The 23,608-nt window shown below is 36.7% G+C and overlaps 2 protein-coding genes across 4 annotated transcripts in view; both read right to left on the bottom strand.

Moving 5' to 3' along the window:
- Positions 1-8,275, bottom strand: part of LOC306880783 (anion exchange protein 2-like) — a 30,295-nt gene extending 22,020 nt beyond the window's left edge. For both annotated transcript variants that reach the window (XM_079434543.1, XM_079434544.1), the window contains exons 1-2: positions 7,994-8,275; positions 5,033-5,191 (exon numbers count right to left, since the gene is read on the bottom strand). In XM_079434543.1, the coding sequence (XP_079290669.1) occupies positions 5,033-5,092 (60 nt within the window). In that variant the 5' untranslated portion in view covers positions 5,093-5,191; positions 7,994-8,275. The remainder of the gene's footprint in view (positions 1-5,032; positions 5,192-7,993) is intronic.
- An 8,586-nt stretch (positions 8,276-16,861) lies between these two features.
- Positions 16,862-23,146, bottom strand: LOC306881104 (tetratricopeptide repeat protein 19, mitochondrial-like). Of its 2 annotated transcripts, XM_079435012.1 has the most exons (10): positions 22,871-23,146; positions 22,691-22,776; positions 20,091-20,201; positions 19,865-19,903; positions 19,690-19,746; positions 19,486-19,547; positions 19,296-19,390; positions 19,035-19,189; positions 18,738-18,900; positions 16,862-17,622 (listed from the first exon to the last, which is right to left on the bottom strand). In XM_079435012.1, exons 1-10 carry the CDS (start codon positions 23,121-23,123, stop codon positions 17,465-17,467), a joined length of 1,179 nt encoding a protein of 392 aa, XP_079291138.1. In that variant the 5' UTR covers positions 23,124-23,146; the 3' UTR covers positions 16,862-17,464. The 2 variants fall into 2 exon arrangements, with proteins under 2 accessions (XP_079291138.1, XP_079291139.1); XM_079435013.1 differs by lacking the exon at positions 20,091-20,201 and having other exon boundaries at positions 17,001-17,622.
- Positions 23,147-23,608: the final 462 nt, after the last annotated feature.

Genomic DNA, 23,608 nt, shown 5'->3' with positions numbered 1-23,608 from the left:
ATTTATGGATGGTATCTCTCTCTCTATGCTCATTTTCTCATTCCATCTCTTCTCCCCCGCTGTCTTTGGTATGCTATCCTGAGAATAAACTGAGGCTTGTGGTCATGTGCTTCATTTAATTCTGTTTTGACAGAGGGGCCCTGCTCCGGGTAAAACTAACATGCCCACAGATCCCAAACTCTGGCACGCACATGCTAAATCAAGACACAGCATCCTGTAGTTCATCCCACCAGAGCCACAGAGAGTGAGTCAGCACTCCTACAGTCACTCACAGAGTCGCTCCAGTACATCATGAATAAAGTCAGCCAGTGATGCTAATTGCATCAAGCAGCCTTGTGAAGCTGTTGGACCATGGATGTCTCGCTGCTTAGGCTTGTTAAGAAGCCTGGTATGATACACTCATACCAAACTGCCAATGAGGTGGACCAAAAAACATAATGTGCGGTAGTGACCAGCTGCTCTTGTCAATCGTTGAGACAATCAAGACACTAAAAGGTCTACTGACTGCAGTGTATAGCCATGGCAGCCACATGCTAGGTAGCCCTCAAGAAGAGGGAGCAGAGGATCTGATATCAAGTATAGAGCCGATTCCTTGCAGCAGGATCTAATCAGACACTTATATACACCCCCAGCCTCTGACATCATCAGCCATATCTATAGTCACATCCTGATCTCTTACACGTGTAGTCATCTTCCTATTTACAGAACTTTCACTTCTTAACACAATATAATGTAGGCATGCAGCTAAGTTGTAGCTATTTAATTACAGTCAGAGAACAGTCTGAACAGTAAACCTTCATGTACACAAGTGGCAGGACTATGATAAAATTATTATATACGCGTATTGAGAAGTTATGTCATGATGTGTCAAGTGGATTTTTTATGCAACTTTCAAAAAAATATTTTATTCTTGAATTATTTAGCATGATTATTGATGGTAAAAATGCATGTGTATAAAATACCATGAAAAACAATCACCCGTCTACAGGTCTAAATTTTATCCATCCAATGAAATTTCCCCTTCTACAGGTTACTTGTGTAATAATTTAGAACATTAAAAAAAAATTTTAATATCAAGGCTGCTCCACTCAATACTACTACATATCAAGTCAGGTTAGTTTATCAGGCTAACATAACCAAATACATGTATTAGGACATTTGAACCCCTTTGATGCTAAACTATTCCACCAGACTTAGGAGTCGTACATATACAGAATGTGTTTTTGCATTTAGCTCCTCTGCTTTTCAATTGTTTTTATATCTAAAAAAAGAGCTAGACAGACGTGTTTGAACATTGTGTTTGCGCATTCTGCAGTGTCTACGCATTTTTTTTCACCTGTGTCCTCCTCGTTTATCTCCCCATTTATTCTCCTTGTGTCTGCAGTCCTATGCTGTTTTGTTTTTTCATGTCAGATGTGTGTGGGTATGTTTGCATGTAATGCAGTTCTCTGTCTGCCTGTTTTTCCCCCTCGGGGTGGTTTTTGTTTCTCTTTATTATTAAAAAGACCCACTTTTCTCCTGCACTTTAGTCCTCGCCTCATCTCTCTCTTCCAGAGTCCTGACAGAATGAAACAGCTAAATGAGGACTCAGTGGAGAATGGGCTCACACCATCCACCACCCTCTAACGTCAGCAGCCCCCTCTACCAACACATCCTTCAGTTTCAGGCCCTGAGCTCCCTCCGTCAGCAGGGCACTAATGTGAGGAAGATTGCCCTGAGGTTCGGTGGTGCAGCAGAGGGTTTGGGGTACAATGATGCGGCCCTTGAGGACCTCTTCAATAGTGCCCTTGAGGAGCCCCTCAACAGGTGGAGGATGAGGGGGCTGGACCACCTGCCGTTTGGTGAATTTGTGGAGTTCCTGGCACGTTCCCCAGCTAGGGTGTGCCTCAGGCAGTGCTCGCCGAAGCTGCAGCGCCTCCAGTGAGGGCCGGCAAAGCTGCGATCCAAGGGGTGTCAGAGACCTCGTCTGCCGCACCCAGTAATTTGCGTCCGTTTCCGGAGCGTCTCGGGCTGATGCACAGCGTGCAGGATCCCCCGCTGATGTTGGTGCGAGTGGCGTGGTCTGATCGTGGTCTTCCCGAGGTGGCAGTGCCCAGTCATGATCCTCCCGAGGCGGCGGTGCCTGCTCACAAGGCTTCTGAAGCGGCGGTGCCCGCTCACGAGCCTCCCGAGGTGGCGGTGCCCGCTCACAATCCTCCCGAGGCGGCGGTGCCCGCTCACAAGGCTTCCGAGGCGGCGGTGCACGCTCACAAGGCTGACAAGGCTTCCGAGGCAGCGGTGCCTGCTCACAAGGCTTCCGAGGCGGCAAATTAGGAATTTATTGAGGCAAAAGTCATAGTTAATGGTTTGGTAATAGTGTGAGTTGGACCTTAATAAAGTGTGACCATTGTATGAAAATACAAGGTATGTGTTTTTACATTAAGCCCTTTTTTTAAGCTCTATTTTTAAGTTGTGATCCAAATGTACAAGAGGGACCAAACCGATGGGAACTTTTCTGACTGGCTGTTTTTATTGTGTTGCATCACACGTTTTTTGACAGACAACTGCTTGTTGCAACAACCTAGTTAGGATATTGTAGACATAATTCTTATCCCATCAAGCGCACCAAGTCGGGACTGTTATTGGTGCTCCAGGTGCATGAGGCCCCTGTAAACACACACACACACATTACACCTCCTAAAATCCATATGTCTCTGATTTGCCTCTGATATAACTCAAAGCTTTGTGTTTCTGAATACTGAATCCTCTATACAGGGATTAAAGTTTTTTCAAAGGATGAAATGTGATGCTCCTCTCAGCCACTCATATTAGCTTACACTTTCCCACAGAAGTGTGCGAGATCTGAGAATGATTTTAATATGGGGAACAATACTCAGACTGAATGAGCTGAGATCCTGCAGAATTACACAATCGTTTTACCAGACAGAAAATTACTTCATAGCGAACCCGCTGATGACCTTTATTTAGCTCTTTTTTTCTCATCACAAAAAACCCCCAGATCTTTTGCATAATCTCATAATCAAAACACCATCATGTAATCAGGTATTAAAATTATGCTTCAGGATGTTCTGTTTGTTCCACCCACTAAACATCCTTAAAAACAAGACCTTATTAGAAGACCATGCATAAGATATTAAGACCTATTTTTTGTTTGTTTGTTTTACAAAATATAACCTGAATTACCACACTGGTTTTCTTTTTAATTAATTAATACAGTTTGATCATTTTTAAAACTGTAATACATTTTATTGACTATACCTCACTTATTAATGATTAAGCATTATTTCTATATTTTATGTACTCATGTATATACTTGAAATTAAAGAAACAATTAATAAAAAAAATATTATATAAAAAAAAAAACTAGGTTTATGCTTAAAGGAATAATTTAACCAAAAATGCACATTTAGTCAACATTTACTCATGTCGTTCCAAACCTTTATGAGTTTCTTTCTTATGTTGAAAGAACACAAAAGAAGATAATTTGAAGAATTTTGAGAAACCATACAGTTATTGGTCCCCATTGACTAGGGAAATATATACTATGGAAGTCAATGGGGACCATAAACTATTTGATTACCAGCATTCTTCAAAATATCTTCTTTTATGTTCAACATAAGAAAGAATCTCACACAGGTTTGGAATGACGTGAGGGTACGTAAATGATAACAAAATGCTCATTTTTGGGTCCTTTAAAAAGAAAAAAAAAATCAATGGGGTAAAAAAGTTGATGTTTAGCTATTTTTACTGAAAAACAAGACAATGTTTAAGTTGAAAGACATTTAAAGTTTTAACTACTGTCTGGTGACATAACTAGATGCTTAACAATCATCTACCGTTCAAATGATTCTATTATGTAACAATATTATTCACACTGCAGATTCATCAATAAGAGCTTTTATCAATACAAGCTTTGTTGGCAGGAGGCTTGATTTCTTGATTGTTACCGCTGAGAGCCCCTGAACCCATCGAACCCATCGTGAGTGTAAGATGCAAGTCTTTCAAGCCGGAGCAGAAAACCACCCAGCTGAAGGCTAATTGAAACACTACAGTTTTCCAGGGACATATTTAAAAACCAGACACAACCTGCGCAGCACCTCTTCATCTCTGCTGTATAATGGCACAACATGTTCCTCAGAAGTAAACTGATTTCTGGGTATGGCACATTAGGTGGCTCCGTCCCCATGGTTACACAAATTGTTTTTGCATCTTATTCTGGTGAATCAGACCTCTAGAGGATCAATGGCCATTCAGAGCAGACCACTGCTAAAATCTCACCAAATCAGCAGAACAGGTACTTAATGATTAAACACATATACCACACAAACGCACACAACAATCACCCACTGCTGAAAATAAACCAAACCTGTACCCCTAACCTTAGATAACACTTTGGCAGCTATTTATGCCACTAGTTCCTCTGTGTGCCACAGAAAACACTAAGCTGCACAACATCAGAGAGCCAAAATCAGAGATCTGCTGCTTTCTGAAAGCTTTACCTGCTTAAACCCAACAAAAACACTTGAAATACTGATTGTCTAATTATCTACATTTGAACTCTCCTGAAATCAACTGTATTTTTAGTGGCTGCGTGAAAACGCACTACCAAATATACAAAACCTTACAACTACAAAACGTCTTTACATTGTGTTGTATTGACTTACAACAGACCAGTGTAGTTTGATTCACAAACAAATGACTCTTATATTTATATATTTTTATTTAAATTTCTTAACTTATTTCTTAAGAAGATGAATCCGGCCCCAGGTTCTTTAATAAATTGCTAAAAAAAAGGCAATTAGACAGTTTGAATCAGTACTGAGCACTGCCCTGTATTATTTGCAAAAGGTATATTGTGTTAAAAAAGTAAACAGGGTCACTGTCTCACTCACTTTACTAATACTTTGTGTTTAATAGGAAAGCAGTGGATGAATACTGATGAAACTAACCTTAGATGTACTGTATAGGCAAAACATATTCCAGCTTAATCATCTTCATAGCCTAAAAAATTTAAAAGTTAAAGAATACTTACCAAATGCCTCGTCAAGCCTGCTGCTGAAGTGACGTCAGTGGCATCCTGAGGGTCACTCATTGCTTATGGTCAGGTTTGTGGGTGGTGCTGTGAAGTGCACTGACTTTAGCCCTTTTCTCTTTCACTGAGACTCAACTGGGATCTTTCGGGCAGCATAACCTGAGGTGACACATGGAAAAAAAAGTGTCTGCTTAGTTAAAAGTTCTCTGACAGATCAATTTACAATATTTTAGAGACAACCTTTATTTTTTCCTCACTGAGCTTCTGTTTTTTTTTGTAGTTTATTGAGAAATGCAACACTGAGAAAACTCTCGACTTTAAAGAGACTTTAATGACCATTAAAGCCTTTCCATTAATGCCTTTAAAGTCCTAAAGTAAAGATCCATATAGTTAAATAGTAACTATAGTAAATTATACATTCTGTGAATATCAGTAAATATATATTGCTGGAAGTCTTTCAAGGACCCAATAGCTGGAACAATTTTTCTTCCATGTCATTTCACTTGATTATTATGAGAGAAAATGACAAAATAACTTGTTCTCATAAAAAGGATTGCAACATTACATATATGCACATTTTCAAGTTTAAAAATAAATTCTGAAGAGTAAAATATAATTCAAATTTCCCTAAGAGGCGTTTTCCTGTCCTTGTAAACCCAAGGAGGCTGGGGGCTGGAAGAAGTGCTTTTCAATGCTACATTTTATCTTCAACTTGACATTTGTATGCTGCATTAGAGAGACATTGATACACTGTAAATCTCTCTGAGCACCAGTCAACAACAAGGTCAAAGCTCATATACAATATCTCAGTAACAGCATCTCATATAAATTGGACAGGAAATTCTGTAACATTTCTCAATGGAAAATACCAAAATTAGAAACCACATCCTTATTCAAATCGATAGAGATGTAGGTGTCATATCAGTGTGTGAAAGGTCACAGTATTCATTTCTTCCTATAGGCCACCAGTAAACACATTTTTAAAGGAAAAAGCATCAGTTGGTTATAATATTATACTTATAAAGGACAAGTTAACAATGAGGAATCACAAAACTACATGGCAATTAAAAAACATGTCATTGGAATACAAACATCTTGAACAAAAAATAATTCATACCTGTGAATACCCAAATTTGAGAACACTAAAACCGTTGCCATTGCAGTCTATGTGTGCCTGCTCACTCAGCTTATCTATTTCCCCTGACTCTTTCTTGCAGTTTCCTGTAGCACCCTCCATTCAAAGGTTAAGTAATGTATGTGACGTTGGTGAAGCATGCACTTGCCTAAACAGAGAAGTTCATGTGCACCGTTTCCTTTCTTATTAGGACTTCAAAATTTTAACAAGATGTTATTTTACAAAGTTATTTTAAACTGTTAAACTAACTGTCCAAAGAGCATCTTGCACTTTAATGGAAGGAAGTATGAACTTTTATACAATGTGGTTCACATGGTCAGTGTCATATTTCTACAATCTTAAATATTTCACCACATTTCTTTGCTCTGAACATTTTTTTATTATTATTCTAAATCATAAAACATTTGCTTTATTTACATATTTAAAAGTGTCCTCAATATATACATATAGTTTATTTCAACCTCATTTCTTTGTTTTATGTTTGTCAAACTCTTGAAACTTTCTTATTATTTCCAAGTTTAAATAAAAATGGCCAGATTTTCAGTGCATCCTCAGACTTTTGGGTTCCACTGTGTGCCTGTACAATAAAGGTGACTGAGGACAGTGATTCAGCAGAGATGTTCCTCAGAGACTATGAGCATCCACACTGTGAGGCTTACGCTTATGCAGCTGCCGTGTGAACACTAAATTCAGAACTGTGTGATATAAATAATAGTTTCTAACAAAAAAAACATGCAATATTGCAGTTTCTTTACAGCATGCAATCACAGCATATTAGCTGTTGCTATACTATCCATGCTATTTGCCTGTCTGGTGTCAGAAATAGAAAAAAATAAATGTCAGAGCCATGTAGATAAACATGCAACTAAACACTGCATTGCATTATATTTAGTGCTAAATTTAGATAAATGTACATTTTATGCATATTTATGCACCTGGTAAAGTAACTTTCAATGGATTCAAGATACTAAAAACTTTACATTTTATCAGTCCTTCCACTCCCTAGCAATCAAACCAAAAATCTTGACGGTTCTTAGCACCATGCTCTACTGTTTAAACAATAGCAACTCTAAATAGAACAAGTTTGTTAGAAAATTAGTAAAAGCTTCAGTATTCCAGTGCATTAGAAGAATCACTGAGTCATCCAATGCTCTTAATCTGGGCCAAAGTCATTGTTACTCTGATACCGAGCGTAACTCTAGACCCCTCATCATCACTGAGCTGGATATACAAAGGATGAAAGAGAGAAAGAACCACATTCCTGACAATCACAGTCCAGTGACAACAAAGAACAAGCAAAAAACATGATTACGATTCGTTCAAGCATATTTATAAGCGTATAATTTCTCTCTCCCTGATAGTGTGTATAAAATTGAAAAATTACAACAGGAAACACTTTGTAAGACAGGAAGGGCTGCAGTTACATTTTCAGCAAAATACAACTCCAAACACTTTATATGCCTGTTTTTCTACCACAAAAATATGAACATACCCTTCCTATATAACAAACACCAGAAAACCAAAGATATCAAACCTAAAACTTACATTTTTCTCTCTGAAACATATTTCAAAGAACCCAGTGTTTTTTGTCCATAGAATGAAAAGCAGAGGTCACCAAAATGATTCAATTACCATAATTCCTTAAAATATTATCTTTCGTGTTCCACACAAGAAACTAAGTCATACAAGTTTGGAATGACATGAGGGTGAGTACATGATGACATAATTTCTAATTTTGGGTGAACTGTCCCTTTAATAGACCTTGTTACGTATAAGAAGGGCAGATGCTTTGCTTCTAACAGAGAAACACAGAGAGAGAGACTTACCTCAGAATAATCACTGCAGGGAGGCTACAGCTACAGCGCTCATTGTAGAGGATGGCAAAGACCCACTGAAGCCAAACAGCCACCGAAAGGCAGAAAAAGAAAGATACAGAGAGGGAGGAGGGACAGGAGGTGAAAAAAAGGCAGTGATTGGAGAACAGAAAAGTTGTTCTGGAAGTTGAAGCTCACTATCCTTTTACCCTAACCTCTCCGTCTCTCTCTCTCTCTTTCTCTCTATGTGTCACACACATGCTGTTCACTTCCAACCTTGAGGCACCCACTGATAGCTGTCCCTCCCCCCTCGATTAAGTTTCCTCCTTTAGCTCAAACATGTGACCAAAGGGACATGACTCAACAATACGGCACTGTGGCATTAACTCCAGGAATCATTTGAAAAAGACATCCTAGGCTCTGTTTGGCACCTATCGATATACTTCATATATGTCCATGTATGCTTTTATTAAAGATTGTGCAAAAGTGACAGCTTTGACTTGCATATTTGCAAACTCATTTGACAGCATTTGTGGCATAATGTTGATTACCACAAATTTAATTTAGACTCAGAAAACATGTATTAAAAATGACAATGGACGTGAATTCGGCAAATTTTTAAATGTTAAAATACAGTTTCAGTAGTAATGCCACAAGACTTAAAAATATGCACCTTAACATGGTTTTAGTATAAAAATTGCTTACTAAAAGTGTAACGTTCCATCCAATTTTACAGCCTTGTTGGCATTACAATGAAACAACAAACTCTAAAATGACAGTAAGACAGCTTTACAGATTGAATACACAAGTTTTAACAGAAAAATTAATGTATGTTAATTTAAAATTACAAGCTTCACATTTCTGCTTTTAAATCCTCCATAAATTGGCCCCATTAACTTCCATTATAACTGGCTCATAGTAGCCCTATTTTTTTTTTTCTTTCATTTTTTAAGAAAATAAGGGACAAATCTAAATAATTTTTTGTGATCAACATTATGCCACAGATGCTGTTAAATGTACATTATTGTTGCTATTGTATTGAGCCTGGAATGTATCTTTATTTTATTGTATTTTATTATTATATGCAAAATTGAGAGTTTAATTGTGAAACAATAAAACAGAAAGGCTCAATAGTCTTTCTAGCCAAAACAATGTTTTCAAGCAAGTAAATTCACATGCTTGCTCTATCAGTGTAGATACGCTTTATCCTGCTTATGACCTCAGCGGCCACTGGACGTTTCTAAGTCTCGGTGAAAAACTACAGCACAACAGTTTGTGTTTAACTGATTATATGTCCAGCATTGTTCTAGGAAAGTTGCCTCATATCTTTTTTGTTTCCTGAGGTTATAGTCTTAATTGCAAAATGACGTCTTCATAACGCATTTAACAGAGAAACGTAATCCTTGTCCTGAACATTATGATATAATGGATCACCGCGATCCAGCGATGACGTGAATTCACGGCTGAATTGTTGCACACCATGCAATCCAGCCACCAGCAATGAAATAGTACAGTTTTAATTCCACATTACAAGGATGCTATTATAACTGTAAATTATAACTGCACACTGTCATTTCCTGTTTGACCTATGCAGATTTTCTACACCCTGATGATTTCAGCAATCACGCCTCGTTACATGGCAGTCAAGGGTTTGGCCACAAGCTGATTCTGTGTCTGTTTTCTGATTACGGCTCTTGTGAAAGACATAGCCCAGCAAAAACCTTTGAAAAATCAAAGCAATATACTTGAAAATAGTTATTTATTTGCAAGTATCTGTAGAAAAGATCTAATGTTTCTATCTAATTGCACTGTTAAATTAATAATGAAATATTTCACAATTGTTGGTTGAATAAAAACTGAAACTGTAAATTGGAAATATGACATAAGGGGACAAGCAACCAGTGGGTTAATTATGGATAATTAATGCTTTGCACCATAACCCTGCCAAAACATTTTTTCAACTCCTGCAGCTGTGGTGGGAGCACTTGGAGGGAGAGGCGCAGGGTGCTGGGTTATTTTTACAGCGACAAATATTTGTTGTTAAGGTCTTCATTTACAAATGGAGATGTCTCAAAAACAAGCCTGCCGATTCCCCATCCAGCCACTGTCCAGAACGGCAAACTATATTTCTGTATGTTCAAATGAACACTACTCTGCAAAGTCAAACTGACCTAAAAAAAAAAAGAAAAAAGAAAAAAAAAAGAAGAAAAATCAATGGTCTGGAAACAGAGCCATTCATGATGTCTATTTTGTAAGCCTAGCTAATAATAAAGCGAGAAACAATGTGTAAAATGAACAGTGCTGTGTTCATTGACCATGTTTGCATACACGTCATTTTCCAAATAAAATGCATATTCTACTTGAGACTTGCTCCACATTTATATAATGTAATTGAATATTTGGAAAAACTAAGAACCTTTTTCTTGATAATGTCCTCTGCTAACTATTGCAACATTGAACAGTAATGTATAAACCTTCAAATTTAAACATATCTTGGACCTATGTACTGTTCGGTGTCATATAGTGGTTCTTTTAATTACACTACTTAAAAAAAGAAAGAAAAAGAATAGAAATCACCATGGAAACGATAGTTCTGCCAACATATCTCAGGCTACAACAGAAAAGGTAACGTGCAATTCAACTTTGGCTGCTAGCAATTAATCACGACTGATAAATACGTTTTTAATGAAAACACACTGACAGAAAGGAGATCTCATTCAAATTCAAATAGCGTTTAGAATAACAATAACTCTTGTTACCATGGTATTGTGGTGGAAACTGATGACCATTGAGACGAGCTGCACTCTTTTTACTAGTTTATCACATATATCTTTGCTGTTCGTCCACGCACTGATTCATTTGTCTAGTATAGTTTAACTAACGTCAGTGTCTCATTTAACGTCAAATGCATTTGCAGAATGCGTTCAGATCACACACCGACTCAAACAACGCACGTGCCTGGCGAGCAAATGAACTCGCTTCGTGTCATCTTTCTTGTCGGTCTGGGAGCAAAACCTGCTCAGTACCAAACGCTCAGGAAAACGTGGACATGCGGCATGCAGGTGTTTGTATGCATAACACCCCTTCTACACTGCAAGCGACACGACGAAACTACGAAACGACACCTTATTGCCAATAAAAAAGAGAGAAAGAAATCAACACTGCATTATTTACAATTGACATCCCGCGCATACAGCGCACGCAGCTCGTTAGCAGCAGCGTCGCTCCCGCCAGCAGTCTGTGTTCAAAAAACAACAACAACAACAAACATGACATGCATGAGGCGAACATCAGAGCACAAATGATTACCGACCTCGCCAACTGTCTGGACTTCATCTACCGTGCGAAAAAAACATGTTAAATGTTCAATAAGCGCCAAAAAATATAGCATGAGCTGCACGCTCGGTCAGCCTCAGTCAAATATTGACCATGACAAGAATTTACAAGTTAATGTAATGACCAGTCAAAAACAGATCTGAAGGTTGAGCTTCAACCACCCTAGAACAACACATTAAAAAGTAAAAAAATAATAATTTTTGGTTATGAAATTATAGCTACTCACAGTAGAAGGGAGTTTCAGTTAATGACTATTCCAGTGGTGCACAGCAAGTCCCACCAGACAGGAAAAAGAAAAAAAGAAAAACTCACCTGTCATGTAAGAGGTGTCCAGTTTTCCAAATGCTAAATATTTGTGTTAACAAAAAGATGATGGAGTCCCTCTGTCAAGTATTAGGTGTGAAATATGTCAGTCAGATGGAGAGGGAGGTCTCGTCTGGAAACATGCTCTCTCATGAAGAATCAGTCAACTTTTTGTAAAGGGCACTCAAGACCCACTTTATATACAAGAAGTGGTGCATGGTGTGTGTGTGTGTGTGTGTGTGTGTGATTAATTGGTCAGCTTTTAAATCCCTGGGGAAGAAGTTCAAAACATAGGCTAGCAGTCACAAATATTAACCCACAAACGAACACTCTATTGTGTTCATCACTGTGTTTATCTAATAGTCTTGACACTTGTTTTTGATGTAGATGTAAAATGAAATGTGATATTATTCTAGTGGATCTTGAAGGGAGAGTTAACCTAAAAATCCTAAAAATTAAATGACATTTCAGGCTTATATGACTCCACATATTTGACATGAAGATGTACATTTTTGGGTGAACTATCCCTTTAAATGTTAATTTTTGAGAAAACAATACATTTACATATATGCCTGAATGATCCATATGAAATACTTGTAGCATCAATCAGCACTTATTTCAACCACACAGCTGTTTACTGCCATAGCAAAGCACACAGCTGCATCTCTGAACTGCATTTGGAGAATAAATAGACCTCTTATTCTAACTTGTGTGTCTGAAATTATGTATATTTCCATTATTAATAATTCACCTAATCTGTTCTTTCCTCACAAAGTTTATCAGTGACAAATGAAAGATTGTTTAAACCCAAAGTGTGCACTCCATGTCTGATCTATATACTGGTGAGTAATTTTCCCTGCGTACAAAAAAATGCACATGTAGGTAACTTAAAAGGTCAATATAGCAAACCTTAGTCAAAAAATGTCAGGGGTCAATACTAGTTACTATCAGTGCTCTGCAATGTTCTTTCAGGAAAAAAAATAAAATAAAAAAAATTCTGCTGAGGTACAATTATGATAGATCAGCACATAGTGAACCTAAAACAACCGTGGAAGCATGTCGGTTTGTTTTGCATGAAATCAAGCCATTTCTTTTGATCTAATCACTTTGACAAGAGTGGTACCCTTTTCTAAGTGGCAAATAAACAAACTGTTCTTTTCCAACACAGAATAATCCTGTGAAAGCAGATGATAATATATAATTAGACCATAAACATGTGAAGAATATTGATGAGAGTGGAACAGAATGAAAAATGACCACCCTTTGTGCATGTGTTCTGTGGGAACAATCGCATCTGTCAGTGTTGTTAATAATTAGGGAGCCTATGACAGAACAGTGTTATGCAAACCTGCTTTACAAACATCTAGATAATTAAAGGCTTTTGAATCAGCATAAATGATGGCCTTTTTTACACTGAAGGGTGGGAAACTAAATATTTGTGAGAAGTTTCTGGTTTAATTATATCCAGAATAACGACTAATTTGTTTAAAAGAAATCCAGCAAATATTCTGTTCACCAGTAAATTAAACTTAAAACAAAATTCTAAAAATAAAATGTGAAATGTACAGGCTACCTGATTTATCTTTTAAGATGAAAGACTGAATCACATTATATTCTTTACCCACAAGGAGCTTAAAGAAGCACTTTAAAATGATGTACCCTTACATGGGGTTCTGTTTCTGTTTATCATGGGGTGGTCTACCTCAGGGTAACCTTGAAGTCACATGACTTGCCAAACACAACGTTCTTTATACTCTTATGTTCACTCACCAAATAAATTAATCAAGCTGACAAGTATGCCTATAAATTGGACATTTCTACATTTGCAGTGGTAAGCAAAAACCTTTGCTTTGAAGGAATAATACACCCAAAAATGAAAATTTGTTGAACATTTACTCACTCTCAGGCCATTCAAGATGTATGAGTTCATCGGAACAGTTTAAAAAATTAAGCTTTATATCACTTGTTTAACCGGACCCTCTGCAGTGAATGGGTGCCGTCAGAATGAGAGTTCAAACAGCTGATAAAAAACATCACCATAATCCACACAATCCAGTCCAACAATTAATGTCTTGGGAAGTGAAAATCTTCATGTTTGTAATAACATTTGTAACTTTTACAAACTAGCCTTCTCAATAATATTGCTTTCTTTGTGAAGAAGCTGTCTTATCTGAATCAAGAGAGAAATATGCAGAGATCAAGAACAGTTTAGAAAGCAGTCCAAAACATTTCTATAAACATATGTCAGTGGATGTCATTCTGATGTGAGAGGACAACAGGGCATGGACTTTTACATTGGAAGCATTATTTTGGACTATGGACTGATATTTTGGTCAGAAGTGATGGTTCAAAGTTAAAATGACTTAATGATGTATTTGTTTCTTACAAAGTATCCATTCACTGCAGAGGATCCATTGTTGAGCAAGTGATGTAATGCTAAATTTCTCCAAATCTGTTTAGATGAACAAACAAATTAATCTACATATTGGATGGCCTGAGTGTGAGTACATTTGATTTTCATTTTGGGTGAGCAATTCCTGTATTTCTTTGTTGCACCCATGACACTAGGTGTCAGTAAAAATGCACAAAGTGAGAAGAAAGCAGGAATAATTCCAACATTCTAAATGGTAAATTATATGCTGTATTTATGTAATCAACAAAAAATCATCTTGACCATTTAACAGTCGTAGTCCATAAAAATAAAGCAATACAATAAACAAATAATTAATTGCAATCCATATTCCCTCATTTTCTATAAACTGAGAATGAGGTTTTGTTGAAGGATATATCATGAAAAAATAACAACACACACACACACACACACACACACACACTGACAGACATTTTTCTGTGAGAGAGAAACCTAAATCTTTCAGAAGCAGGCTTTCATAAAAATGAACCCTGGCTTCACATTGTTTATAATACACATCCAAAAAAGAAAAAGTCAATTCAATAATAATTCAGCATAAAAAAGAATCAGAGGGGCTGTTGGAAGAATGACCTGTAGCTTTACCACACTAACAGAAGATTTTGCCTGAAGCTACGCACTAACCTTTTGTGCATGGGGCAAAAATTCAATAAGCAGCAGCAGACCTTATTGTTATAAAGCTAAATCCAAAATAGCTTACATGGTTCTGGGCACCTGGCAGCTTAAAAAAAAGCTTGAAAAAGTGCATAGAGAAATAATGAACCAAGAACAATAATAATAATAAAATGCAATATAAAAATGAATTTTCCATAAAGGGCTCAAAAGATCAGTATCCAATAATATCACCTACATGCATGCTTTCTGCATGTTAACACGTTGTGAACTGCAAAATCACATAACATTCAGTCATACCAGAGTGAGCATGTCAGAGGAAAGTAATCACGGCACAATAGAAAGCTCATGTAAATCATAATTTTCATCCCTCAAACTTGACAAACCAGCAATTATTGTTCACATGACTGCTTGCCAGTATGAGGGTAGCAAGCAAGAGAAGTTATTTTAGTTGAAACCCGGAATAAACAAATTAACCAATGCTGATTGAGAAAATTCAGAGGGTACTCACTTAAAAATAAAAGTTCCAAAAGAAGGTTTTATCCATTTTTAGTTCCCTAACAAACATTTAAGTGAACAGCTCATAAAAGAACCATTTATTTCTCAGTGTGAAGAACATTATAAAAATCCAAAGAATTAAAAGAAAGATTCCATGGATTTTAAAGGTTCTTCATGGTAAAAGCCCAAATAAAAACCCATGTTAAAAACATTTTGTGTTATTACCATTGCACTTTTCTAAGAGAGGTTTGAATCAAAAGGCGAAAAGATTTGAGGCCTGAAGGCATTGCACAACATGACTCACAACATTAAAGTGCCCCTATTATGGATTTTTGAAAATAACCTTTCATGCAGTGTGTAACACAGCTCTAAGTGAATGAAAACATCCTGCAAAGTTTTAAATCTGAAAGTTATTGTCTCTCAAAAGAAAGAGTCGACTCTGAATCATTGAAACGAGTCGTTTTTAAAACGAATCCCTAGCTGTTTCAAGTTGACCTTAAAATTAAACTTCAGCATATTATTGCCCGTGCAGACTTGGGAAATTTTGGATTTTCGCGTTGGTCTGAATGAAACTGCAAATTCATTCTTTGCCACTAGGTGCCGCTTTTGAAGCGTTAAAACTCACAAACACTGCTTTAAGAAATCGACCAATCACTCCAGATTAGCGTCACTCAAAGGAGGGGTTTGAAAAAATGAATCTTTGAACGGATCTTTTGGGAGTTGTTGAGCAAATAAGGTAAAAATAAATGCAAATTATAAGAAAATGAAAGTCTTTTTTGACCTTGCATGCATGTCAACCTGTTGTTGGGGACTCCCAAAACCAAAATATGAACCTTTCATAACCCATAATAGGGGCACTTTAATTTTTGTGCCAGTATAAACTTTTTGGCCCACCTCATGCCCCCTAGACTGATATAAGATTTGAGTTTGAATGAAAATATGAGCTGCTCTTATCTGATGAGCCTTAATTATTAGTTGAGTCATGTTGATCTCAGCCTCATGCTCCCACTGCATCTATTACCACCCAGGCATGACAAGACCACACTCAGAGCACCCAGCCCTAATGCATCCCTTCGCCTCTATTAGGACGGCACTCGCTGTTCCCACTATTAATAATTACAGGTTTAAAATATCATGTGTGGATTCGAATACATTGGGAACATGATGACACAGCAGCTCTTCTTAGAGCACTTTCTGAAAACATCTCTGGTGAAGCACAGAACAGACCAGATGAAGCTGCTGATTTCAAGCTTTTAGGGCTTTTACCCTGTAGAATGAGAGAATATTTAACTCTCTTATTGAGAAAGAGAATCATCTTCAGAGAATAAGACCAACATTTGACTAATGGTTTAAAGAGTGAAAATGATTCAAGGCCAGTTATTAAGTAACTACGTTAATCTAATTTTCCTTTAAATTGAAGCACTAAAAATAGCAGAAACTTCTAGGCACCAGCTTTGCTTCGGTTGCCCATTTTGAACAGCACCGGTTACCTTTATTAAAATATATGATTTAAACACATTAGTTGAAATCTTAACATTTATAATGATATAAGGAAGTTAGATGTAGATGTTTTAGTGTTTATGTATTGTTTCTTTTTCATGTAGTGTCTAAATGCCACAACCAAATTGCCTTCAGGAAATGAAGACGAACTAAACCTCAAGTTTCTGCATCTTTACGTTTTAAAAAAAATCACTCCTCCCTTCAGCATTTTGGATTTACTAATCTTTTGGGTTGAACTCACAATGTTGTTTCCTTGGATGATCTTTAGGAAATCTGAACACATACTGACCTCTACAGTGCATGAGTTTAACTGAATTCAGATGACAGAACCAAGACAAAAATCAAGGACAAACATTTTGTTCACATTTATCAAAGCACTTCTCACATCAAACACATTAACACAAGTTGGTTTTAAATAAGATTATTACTTGTTTCATTGCACTATATTTTAAAAGACCAATGATGAGCTGCCCTGATGTACAGAATTTCTGACTTCTCACTCAATCATCAGTCTCTTATCATATTCCCTGATTCTGTTCTACAGAGGAAACATTACAGTCCAAGAGCAAGGCTACAAAATAAGTCTAATGGGAGGTAAAATATAAAAAGGGCATTAGACCATATATGTTGTGTACTGTTGCATTATGGGCGAAAAACATGAAATGGCAACCAGTGAATGTTACAATTATTCATGGCTGGAGAATTATGGTACTATTGCATAAAACTGATATATTTGCCCTAATGTTGTGCTGTACTTAAGTATATTATACTTCCAGGAGTGTGTGTGCGCACAGGCATTGTTTGGATCATTCCTTAAGGTCCTGTTCCTCAGGTTTGTTCCCGTCTCTCCTGCTGGCCAGCTCTTTCAGCCCTTCCTGAAGCTGCTCAACAGCCTCTCCATCTCCTGCAGCATGTGCCAGAGCCAGAGCTTCCTGATACAGTTTACTAGACTCCTCAAACTCCCCTGAACAACAAAAGACAAGCAACCATTACACAACTGTGTATCCCTGAGAAAATGTCATTAAAATGATAAAACGATGAGAATATATGCATGTAATAATATAATTTCAATATGCATGTGTTTATGCACACACATACAGACAAAAAAGTATGAATGAAAGTATGAAAATTATGGAGTCGGTAATATTTTTTCAGGAAATTAATACTTTTAGTAAGCACAACTGCATAAACATGACAGTGATTACTTTTTTTGCATCAATGTTTCTACAAAAATATTAAGCAGCACAACTCTTTTAAACAAGAATAATAATAAAATATATTTTTCCAGCACCAAATCAGCATATTTAGGGCCCTCGGAACACAAACATAATCTGTCGATCTGCTCCGAGAGTTACTTCATGCACATTTTACCTTTTCTTTTGAGAAAAACTATTGTTATTTCATATACAAACAGAAACCTAAAAGTCTTCACAGCAAAAAGTTTGTTTTAACTTGAGGAGACTGTGAGAGAAATATTACTTAATGTAATTATTAAGTAATATATTTCTAGAATGACTACTAATAAAATTATCATTAAAACATTACTTTAAGAAACATTACCAGAAAAATGTAAATACACAACACAGTATTTCTGAAAATTAAAAAAAATATTTTATATAAATCAGTTCATTAGAGATGCTTTTGCTTATTAATTTATGAATGAAACCATTAAAATGTAATCCAGAAAATAAATGGAAAAAAGAATTTGGTAAAAAAAATAATTTTGTTCAACTTTTAATAAACTGTTGTTAAATTGTGCAAGTCTCATGATTTCAATTAATTAGACATGTTTTTTGATTAATATTTTTTTTATTTCATAGGGCCCTACATATAAGAATGATTTCTGAAGGATCATGTGACACTGAAGACTTAAGTAACGGCTGCTGAAAAATCTGCTTTGGCAACACAAAAATAAATTATATTTTCAAACTGTAATAATTATTTCACATTAAGCAGTTAAGAGAGCAGTTCTTTCAAAAACATTAAAATAATCTTACTGACCCCAAGTGGTAAAATGGCAGTGTATATATATATAAAAAACTATGTAAACGCCAGTGGAACTAAAGGGATCATTTCAACCTTTGTGCATCAGAATTCCCGCCATATTCCCAAGAAGCACATGTTGAGCAGGGTGATCTGCTCCCTGTCCAAGCTCAACCGCCTTCTTCACAAGAGCCAGAGCCTCATCATGCTTCCCTTGCAGGTCCAACACGGTCGCCAGGTCACTCAACAGAACCAGGGTCTGAAGCGGATTACACAATACCATTTAATGGAACAAACTATTTGCCACATCAGAAGATCTTGTAAAATGACTAGGAACATATTCATGGATAATTATGATAATATGACATATGTACCAGTGTGTAATGTCATCACCTGTTGATGGGACTCTCCCTGCTCCTCCTGGCAGATCTGCAGCGCGTGCCGATAATCTCTGCAGGCACCTGTGAAACGATGATTAGCTGCCAAATAATGCGCCCTCGCGTCCAGACTAAGACCGAGCAGCAACCTGGTGTCTTTGCGCTCCTCATCTAATTCAAATACAAACATGTAATAAGAGATCAATACATTGACAAATAAACACAAAAGATCGGTTTGCAGTGACATACAGCCATATCTGAAAGATGGCTGTGATACCTGACAGGCTTTCTGGAGGAAGCTCCTTCTGTTTCTCAATCTTGGCCTCTAAAGACTCTGTGCAGAACTGGAATCCATGCTCTGCCAATTCGTTCCTGGAAATGAAAAGTCAGAGTTACTGAACAGAGCAGAGGTTAACAGGTCAAATAACTGACTGCTTTCACTCTCTCAGCAAAGGGTCACAACTCACTTGTTTTGAGTGGCATATATGCTGGCTAGCTTCAACGACATCTCAATCACTGCATTGTCATCCTTTTGAAATAAAACGGGTAAAGGTGGTTTCAAAAACAGACTGAGGCTGATCACATTTCTTATTTCTTTAGTTGGTTTATAGGTTAATCAGTCAACTAGTGTTCAAAAATGAAGGAATTGGTAGAAAGCCAAGCGTTTTTACCTGTGGCGTTCCTCCTGACAGCATAAAACTCATGGCTGCTTTGAACAGCTTCTCAGCCTGCAACAATAAACAACAAAGAGCATCACGTTGCCGTTCGCTACAGATATACGCACTAATGTAGAGTACTGAGTCAGTGGAGTAGGGCGGAGGAAAGATCACCCTCAGCCTTACTCACATTATCCAGCTGACCTTGGACAAATGCAAGATTCGCCATCTGTGAAGCAAGAGAAACATTAAGCAAAATTATACTCCCATTTAATCTTCTCTGTCATGTAATATATATACTAATTGTTATATGTATACTGATCTATATGATTGTTGCAATGTTTTGTTTAACAAGAAAAAAAAATGGACTGGGCTAGGTGGAAAAGGAGGACAAAAGTCAGGAAAAAACAACATACCAGGCTGTATGTGTATATAATGGCATCATTATTGTGTGTCTGATGTGCCAGTCGAACAGCTTTGTGTAAGAAACCACTGGCAGCATCCAGTTCCCCAATCATTATGCTGTACTGTGAAGGATGATGGGTAACATTCAGTATTCAAAAATAAATATTATAAAAATAATTTTAAAAAACATTAAAGACTGGAATGCACTACATAACTTGTGCCCCCATTTCAAACCTGGAAAATTTGATGCTTGAGCCAGGCTGCGGATCTGAATTGAAATTTGACAGAAAATCATGTAGTGATTTCTTTTTTAGCTTCAGACTTCCAGTTGAAGGATATCAAACATGTCTGATATTTTTCAGCTGATTTTAGAACACGTTTTAATTTGTCATGCGTCTCCTAGCATTGAGGCCCATGTTTCTGCATGACTGGTAGTGCGTGATCCTCAGTCATTTAATGTATAAATGCCTAGTTTTTTGTCTGCAACCATTTACAAAATCAGGAGGTAAAAAATAATGCCTACTTGCAAAGTGTTTTAAAATCAGTGTTTTTGCAAAGTCAAATTGCATAGTGTTTTAAATTGAAAAATTCATGTAGTGTATGCTAGCCTTAAAGGAATAGTTCGGCCAAAAATTACAATTTGCTGACATTTTAATTTCACAAGACATTAAGAGATGGTCTGGTGATGTGTGATCACTTGTGGAATATTGTGATGTTTTTAATCAGCTGTTTGGACTCTCATTCTGATGGCACCCATTCAGAGGTGTGTAGTAACGAGTTACATTTACTTGAGTAATTTTTTGGGGTAATTAATACTTTTAGAGTATATTTAAAGATGGGTACTTTTACTCTTAATCAAGTACATTTTTAGAGAAAAAAAAACTGTACTTTTACTTCGTTACTGTGGGCGACGCTCCTCTCGTTACTTTATCTTATTAAGTTAAATGTATTCCAAACGCACCGTCTACTTTTCTCTGGGCAATGAGCGATGCCCATTCGCAAATGATTTATTCTTTTGAGTCAATTCTGTTCGAAGGCTCGATCAAACCAGTGAATCGGTTCGCAAATCAGTTTGAATGATTCGTTCAGTTCCCTGCCGCTCGTGCGGAGTCGTCTGAAGCGGTTCTCAGAGTGGTAACATCAAGAGCGCTGAAGACGTGGCTTTGGATCTACAGTCAATTGAAGGCAAATCTGCAAAGGCTTGTTTGCTAGAGCTCTATGAAGATAAGATGAACACCGCGTGTGCGGTCTACGGTTCCACAGGTATAGACAGGCCTCATTCGATTACAGAACACGATACCACTATGACATTACCAGTTTGTTGTACATGTACCTTATACATTAAATACAATGCATAATTTATACATTAAATAGGCTGTCACAGAGTATGAAATGAACATCCGCCAAACCCGTGCTAGCTCTGCGCAGCGGCGCGTGACCTGTTCTAGACACAATTAATATTCATATTTTTACAATATTTACACTTGCAGAAAAATAGGCTATATTTCTTTACATTTTACAGAACAAAAGATTCATCAATGTGCACGTTTCGTTATGTTCAGATGTCGGTAGCAGTTATGTGAGGAGTTTTCAGAGGTTTCAGTGTCAGGTTAAAGAAATATACAGTTATAATACATAATTAATTTACTTTAAAATATAATTTAATTCAGTGATGCAAATCAGAATTTTCATCAGCTGTTACTCCAGTTTTAAGAGTCATATGATCCTTCAGAAATCATTCTAATATTGATTTATTACCAGTGTTGGAAACAGTTTTGCTGCTTAATATTTTTTGGAAACTGTGACATTTTGTTCAGGATTCTTTGATTAAAAGAACAGCATTGATCAACATATTGGAATGATTTCTGAAGGATTATATGACTCTGTAAACTGGAGTAACAGCTGATGAAAATTCTGATTTGCATCACAAATAAATTACATTAAAAAAATAATAAAAAATCTTTTGAACGGCAGTGTGTGTGTCTGTGTGTGTGTGTGTACACACACACACACACAACATAAATGTAATCTATATATCTAAATAAAAATAGACTATATACAGTATATGATCCAAAGTAACTAGTAACTAACTACTTGAGTATTTTTATCCGATACTTTTTTACTCTTACTCAAGTAACTATTCAGACTATTACTTTAGTAAATATTTCTATAAGTACTTTTACTGGAGTACAGTTTTGTGTACTCTACCCATCTGCACCCATTAACTACAAATGATCACTGGTGACTGGTGAGCAAGTTAATTAATGCTAAATTTCTCCAGATCTGTTCCAATTAAGAAAAAAAACGACATCTTCGATGGCCAAATGGTTCTTTTTTAGGTGAAGCTTTTTTGTTTTTGAAAAAACCACTACTGAAGTTGCGTCTCATTTATATATTTTTAACACAAACAATTTAATTACAAAATATATTATCTGAGTAACAATGTAGCAATAATTTGAATTTAGAAATATTAGTCTGTCCCTCTTTTTTCACATTTTCATTGTGCTCTCTCAGACTACGCTAGGACAAACAAATGTAGCTCAAGGTACATGATCAGACGGTTTTGATGTGATACCTTTGTGTCAGTAAAGAGTAAAGCATCACAGTATACCTTGGCTTTCTTCAAGAGCAGAATAAGTTCATCCTCAAGTTTTTGCTCCTCAGTCCTCTCATCAGAGCTTCCAAAAAGCGAAAAGGCTGATGCAAAAGCAAATCTCGCTGTTAGAGCACTTGAATCATTACACAGAGCTGATCGAACCTCTGTTATTAAAAACCACTCAGGTCAACTCACCCAAGACACCCCACGCAAGAGTCCAGCTGCTGACCCCTGCAGCGCCTGAGGGACGCTTCTCACTGACACACAGATGCCATGGCCTTCTGTTCCAGCGGCTCGACCGCACAAACTCACCAGCCGGCTCATGCGGCGGTTTAATTCGTGCTAAAGATAAACCAGAACCGGACGCATTTCTCGTGCAGTCGTTAACACAGTGTTTTAAACGAGCTACCTGTGCAGCCAACTGTCGACAGTAAGAGCGCAGCGCCATTTTTCTGAGATTATGCAATGACGTCAGGCGTGAGGTCACGTGACCAGCCCGGGCTCACGAATCACAATTTACATTCATTCGATTTATTTCCATTTAAATTCGGATTTAATTTATATTTACATTTTATTTATATGGCTTCTGATGAAATGTGCATGGAATATGCATTTATTATATTATTAATTTATCTTAATGCCTTTGTTTGCGCTCAAACATACGGGTCATTCCTGTAGTTTTACTATTATTAATAAAAATATTGAAGTCTCACATTTTTATATAAATTTTAAACAATCACATTTTCAAATATTACAAACATATTCGCTTAATTTTATCCTAATATCACAATTGGAAATTTTATTTATTTACATTTCCCTCTTCCTTGGGAATATTGTTTTAATTTGTAAGTGTAATATATATATATATATATATAAAACATGAACAAAGCTCAAAAAAGCCATAAAATAATATTTAATATAAAAAAAGGTGTT

This window comes from Barbus barbus (assembly GCF_936440315.1).
Source record: "Barbus barbus genome assembly, chromosome: 15".
Taxonomy (NCBI): Eukaryota; Metazoa; Chordata; class Actinopteri; order Cypriniformes; family Cyprinidae; genus Barbus; species Barbus barbus.
The sequence above is the reverse complement of the archived record's forward strand: the minus strand, read 5'-3'. Positions and strand labels throughout refer to the sequence as shown.

Excerpts from the sequence above, each read along its gene's own strand:
- LOC306881104 (XM_079435012.1), bottom strand. The coding sequence starts at position 23,123 with ATGGCGCTGCGCTCTTACTGTCGACAGTTGGCTGCACAGGTAGCTCGT. Across the intron at positions 19,391-19,485 it reads ATATATGCCACTCAAAACAA|GAACGAATTGGCAGAGCATG; the intron begins GTGAGTTGTGAC and ends TTTCATTTCCAG. Across the intron at positions 18,901-19,034 it reads AGGGAGAGTCCCATCAACAG|ACCCTGGTTCTGTTGAGTGA; the intron begins GTGATGACATTA and ends AATCCGCTTCAG.